At 46.7% G+C, this 6,000-nt stretch overlaps 1 protein-coding gene across 2 annotated transcripts in view; it reads right to left on the bottom strand.

Moving 5' to 3' along the window:
• The window catches only part of NEBL (nebulette), a 246,861-nt gene extending 241,994 nt beyond the window's left edge, over window positions 1–4,867 (bottom strand). The window contains exons 1-2 of one of the 2 annotated variants that reach the window (XM_084218089.1): window positions 4,642–4,867; window positions 3,555–3,649 (exon numbers count right to left, since the gene is read on the bottom strand). In XM_084218089.1, the coding sequence (XP_084074215.1) occupies window positions 3,555–3,649; window positions 4,642–4,710 (164 nt within the window). In that variant the 5' untranslated portion in view covers window positions 4,711–4,867. The remainder of the gene's footprint in view (window positions 1–3,554; window positions 3,650–4,641) is intronic. The other variant, XM_084218088.1, reaches the window with a different exon arrangement.
• Window positions 4,868–6,000: the final 1,133 nt, after the last annotated feature.

The following is a 6,000-nucleotide window of genomic DNA, read 5'->3' on the forward strand; positions in this document are numbered from 1 at the left end:
GGATTTAGATCTGCATCAAAGAATGGCTCATTCACCTGCTTCAGTCAATGCATAGCACCTGTCTGAACTGCAAAATTGTCTGAGCCCTTTGTTTCATCAACATTATTTCACAAATCAGGCAGCAATCCAGAATCATGGCATATCTAAACCAGACTGCAAATAAAAGGCAAGAGTAAAGTCGTTAAGGCAAACCCAGCAGTGTCCATGTGCATCTACAAGCCTCAAGATGTTGTACCTGAGGCCTTTCAGATGAAATGTTAATGCAAGTGAAGTGGGAAACACAACACTCTAAGTTATTATTACAGCACTGTGCTGCTCAGAGGTCCCAGCTGAGATAAAAGCACCATACCATAAGCACTACACAAACAAGCAGAAGTGACTATCTTGACTCAAACAGTCACTCATTATGTAAATAATAAAAAAGAGAGGGAAGAGTGAACAAAGTTGTTCAAGCTTTTCTCTACAAGTAAGAGAGATGAAAGGTTTAAAGGAGACAGACAGTGAAAATTCCATGATCCAAAGATGATTCTTTTCAAAGCCATACTGTACACATACACACAAAGTTTTCCCTTTAACCTTGCTGTAAAATCTTACACAGATCCACAACTTACAGAAGCTATGTCAGCAGCCCAGTCAGTACTTTTGGTATCAGTGTCTCTTTATCACAAGAAAGGCGTACAATCATTTAGATGCAAATGTGGCAAAACGTCCAACAAAAAACTTGCCTTTAAAAAAAGCAGGATCCTGCATTTACAAATATTTCTGCCCTTTTCTAATGGTCACTGAATTAAAGTACTTGGCAATATATTCCTTCATGGTTTGCTAGTTCCTTTTATTATGTCTTACCTGACTCTCTCCACCAAAAATATAGTTTGAACAATCATAGATGAGCATTCTGTTATATTTACACAAAAACAATTATGTTTTACAGCTAAATATTTTCTGATCTTTACCAGTAAAGTAACAAAATTCATTCATTTCAGCCACTGAATAAACAAAAGAATGGACGATTTTAAGACCAAAGGTCAAAACATATTCAATAAACTTATCTGATCTGTGAATTATCAAAGCACATACAGATATTATTGAAGATACATGCTTTCCAACTTGTGCTTATGAAAAACTAACTATGGCTTCCAAACCTGTTGAACAACTGCATGGCATTCCTCTCCCATTCAGATTAGTGCACACTTCTTCACTTTTATCTACAAATAGCACTCTTATCACTGGATGGCCTCAATAAACAGTTCAGTAGTAATTACTCTTTGTCAAGTGTTTGTAGGTGTTTGTGTGAGTAAATTTACATTCTTTTCTTTGCAGATTTTATGATCAAGCAGCATTTAACATAAAAATGGATTTGCTTCTTACTATTAAAAACAGAATAAGACACATCATAATTTGAAACACTGTAATGGTGTCTGCCTTGCAAATTAGTTACCTTTGAGTTGCAAAGATTCTCTCAAAATTTAAACCAACTGTATTTTCAAAACACAGTTTTGCAAAAACATCTTAGCTGTCCTTTGAAGAATATTAAGATTTGTTGAAACCACAAGGCAGACCTTAGTCTTCCCTTCCTGGTTCCACAGAACATGTGAAATTATTTACATCATATGATTAAGATTTCTCATTAAAAAGGGGGGCATAAAACCCCACCAAACTTTAGTTTACTGAAAGTTAAGAACAAAATGCACACTGTTGATACTACACATTCTATTTTGTCTCTCTTTTAATGGGAAAAAATCCCCTATTCTTCAAATGATTTTACATTGCTGCTTGCCATTTCATACATCAGATTTGATAGACATTTCAAAGGTAGAGATTATTTTTTCAAGGCTCACTCTCACTAAGCTCATTAAAGCAACTGCCAGGAAGAATAGCACCTGAATGGTACATAACAGATCCATCCGTCATCCTTACTCCCCCTCATCCATCAACAGGAGGACACACACAAGCCATAACTGCATATATGAAAAACTCTCTTGCAACAGAAGTTAAATGTGCACAGCTTGGAAACCCCCATGTATCAGCAAGGAGGAGATTTTTATAAACAAACAATCTTATTAAGTACAAGTAAGTATCTGATGAGATGAGAAAGATCAAGCAACCAAAGTGTCATCACTGAAACTTAACCACCAAAATATAGGTAAAAGGCACCTATCAGAGTTATAATTACTGTGAAGGATGTAAGCCTGTACTTGAACTCAAACAGTGCCACATGCAGAGTCCCATCCAGGGCCAGTGCTCGGGGCTAATCTCAGCTTGCAGCATTCCACCTGCTGGAGCACAACTCCCTTCCTACACGGCTCTCCCAGCCCCTGACACTGGCAACAGACCACACTCTGCTGGGAGAGGTCTAATGTCACCCTCTGCACTGTGTGGAGCACTGGAGGAAAGCTAGGAAGTTACATATGTAATTCCATATGCTCCTAAAGCAATCTAAGTACAACTGTGCACACTGAAACAGGTGTTTCAGGTTTTGGCAGCACAGCAGATTCATAACATAATTTGTATTTTAGACACTGACTGGAATCAATTTTAGCCTGAAAGAAATTACCAAATGCTGTTAAACTTTTCTGTTATGGCCAGCCATAGACTGTCAACCTCAACACCAAACAAATATTTTAAGTTAAGTATAGGAGAATATACATCCATAGCTTCAAAACTCTGTGTCTTAAAACATGTTTTAAGTACATAAAAGTGAAAATAGCAACAACATACAAGTTACATATAAGATCACATTTGAGTCCAAAATCTTAAGAGCTATCCTTCTAAAACAGCATATTATGATGGTTTCTAAAGATTAAAACACACTGAAATGCAATTAGCAAATTTTAGAAGCATGGTACAAATAGCAATAAGCAACTTTTTTCTCAGTGTATTAAATGCTCTTCTGCAGTATTTGCAAGCCAAATATCAAAGCACACTTCAAAATCCACACACCAATAAAATCTAAAAGTTGAATGCAATGAGTATAATATAGTATAATCAAACCAAAATTAATCCATTTTCCTAATCAAAATCTAAGAGAATAGCAAAATAGCATGAAGCAGTAAAAGCAAGAATTTTGTAAATTCCTAGTTTAGAAATATCAGATACGTGGAAAAGGTAACATTTCTAAAAACAGGCTGTCATGATTTCTAACAGGGTATTGTCTCTGGCAAACTACACAACCGAGAAGCACTTTGTTTTCTTATTACAAAATGCTGATCAGATCCATAACCCTGAATAGAGGGCTGCATAATGGACAACTGTAATCCAGCACTGCCAATAATAAATGTAGCAGGAGTCAGTACTTTCTGGAAGGAAAAAAAGCCCTGTATCCTCAGATCTGATATGAAAAACACTGTCTAAACACATCATAATCAAATAGTTTCATCATCTATTACCCCAATGCAAGTAGAATACCCCATCTGAAAAGATACTGAAGTCCTCTAGACTGTACTGCTCTCTCCAGATGAAGTTTTTACAGCACAACAATACCTATTTGACAATATCCACAGCCAGGTTTTCTTTTCATGTGCATTTCTGCAAGACTTGACATTTACAATACTTACGCATTGCAATAAGGTTTCTTTTCATATCCTTTGTAGTTATTCATGTTCAGAGCCATTTTGCAAACTTCACAGTGGAAACATCCTTTATGCCAGTACTGTAAATAAATATAAAGTAGAATTACTTATGGTACTGATATTTTGAAAGCAGTGTTAGGGCATGGTAAACATAAAAACACAATTACTCGTCAATATTTTGGCCATGCATTATAGATCTCTTAACTAAACGAAAATAGTTACTTTCACATGAAACCAAAGGTACTTCTGAAACACTCTCAGAAATGTAAATTCTCTGCTAAGATGAATGCCAAGATCCCTACATGCTGACCTTGCCAGGATAATTTTAAAGATAACTGAAGCAGGGGTTAGACGTTTTCCTCGTTAAAAAGAAAAAAAAAAAAAAAAAAAAAAAAAAAAAAAAACCGCCGCTTGCAAAGAATGCAATACTACGCGAATGCAATCACTAACTAATGTGACGGCTGGCTTTTAGGTACGTCGCACAGACACTAAATTTAGCACATAATACGGCATTTTCCTCCCGTGGCTTCTACTGCCTCGCCTTGCCTTTCCGGGGACGGTAATTTGGCGCATCTATCACAGCCTCACTCTTGTTATTTACGGAGCGACCGCGCCGGGCTTTAACCGGTGCCACCGGGGCACCGCTGCCCCGGCCCCGTCCGCACCCAGCCGGCCATGGCGCCAGGGGCGGCCGAAACCGCCCCAGCTCGGGGAGGCACCGACAACTACAGCCGGGAAAGGGCCGCCTGCAACTTCATCCCTCGGGGAGCCGGGGGGGGCCGCGGGCACCCGGGCACCGTCATTCCCGGGCGGGCACCGCAGGGCGCCCCGGCCGCTGCGGCCCCGCTCGCCCCGCGCCAGCGCGGTGACACGGCGGCTGCCCCCGCCGGCCGGCGGTGACAGCGCGGATGCCGGCGCAGAGCGGCCCTCGAAACGCTGCATTTGCCACCTGCCGGCTCGCCCCGATGCCCCGCCGGCTCGGCCCTGCCCTGCCCGCCCCGCCGGAGCCGCGGGGAGCGGGACGGGCACGCCCGGGAGGCGCCGTACCCGCCCCCCCTCCGCGCCCCAGCACCTTGTCCAGGCAGTTGACTTTCTCGGTGGGATAGACCACTTTGCCACAGCGGGCGCACTGGGGGTTCATTTTGCGGCTCCTCTGGGGCGGCGGCTCCGGCGGGCGGCGGCGGCCGAGGTTGCGGTGCGGCGGGCTGCGCTGGACGGGGCTGCGGGAGGCCGATCTCTCATCCCCTGCCCTGGCGGGAACGCTGGGGGTCCTCAGCGGCTGCGGGCGGGCGAGGAGGTCATCGGCGGCGGCTGTGGAGGAAGCGGCGCTCCAGCTGACTGCGGCTCGGCAGCATGTGCGAGTGGGCGGGCGGGGAGCCGGCGCTGCCGCCCCCGCCGCTCGCCGCCCGCCCCCGCCGCCTCCCCCGTGTGCCTGCGCGCTCGGCTCGCCGCGCCGCGGGCTGCGTGACTCACGCCGAGCCCCGCGCTGCAGCCGCAAGCCAAGCCAAGCCCACCGGCGCGGCCCGCAGCGAGGGGAGGGCAGAAGGGGAGGGCGAGCCCCGCGCCGCAGCCGCCCCGAGCGGGGCGAGAGGGCTGCGGGGGGGCACCCGCTGCGCCTCTGGGCGCACCTGCCCGGGACTCGCCGGGGCGGGGCCGGCCCCTGCGAGAGGGAGGGAGAGGGAGATGGACACGAGCGTGGAGATGGAGAGCGAGAGCGCGGGGCAGCGACGGCGCTGCCGGGGCCGCGGGGAGCTCGGGAGCTCCCCGAAGTGAGGCCCGAGGCCTGGCCGTGCGCCCGTGGGCATCTGCCGGCCGCGGCCTCCCGCCCGCCCGCCCGCCGCACACGCAGCCCCGCAGCCGGCAGCGAGCGCGGAACGCGGGCGCGCTCCCCCAGCCCTGGGCCCGATGAGTTGTCGGGCGCGGCGTTGCAGTCTTGCCGGCGCTGAGTCTCGCCGGGTCTCACCAGCGGACCGCGGGGCAGCCGAATCGCAGCCGGAATGGCAAATGACGCTCCTCGGAGCAGGCTTTGGGCAGTCATTTCTGACTCGCTCTGCAGCGCTGTGGAGCGGTACAGATAGAACTCATGCGGTTTTTCTTCGCTGAGGACTTCTTCAACTACCTGGAATATAAACCACGCTGAGGAAAGCACTTAAGCCAATACAGCGCAGCCTTTTCTGTGGGTTTTTTTCAGTAGTGCAACACTCTGTGTGGCTCACAGCAAGGACAAATTCTGCACATACTTGGGTGTTATTAAGTAATCAGAATGCAGTCAGCTAAACTGGAATAGTTGGCTATAATTCTGCCTTAGCAACCCAACTTTTATTCACTGGCTGTTTAAAGGCACAGGGAGAAACAGTAATTTCGCTGAAATTAATAATATATGTGATTAAATGAGAAACACCTAATCAGGCTTTAAATATTACATGATGGA

This window comes from Fringilla coelebs (assembly GCF_963513975.1).
Source record: "Fringilla coelebs genome assembly, chromosome: 1".
NCBI classification, from domain to species: domain Eukaryota; kingdom Metazoa; phylum Chordata; class Aves; order Passeriformes; family Fringillidae; genus Fringilla; species Fringilla coelebs.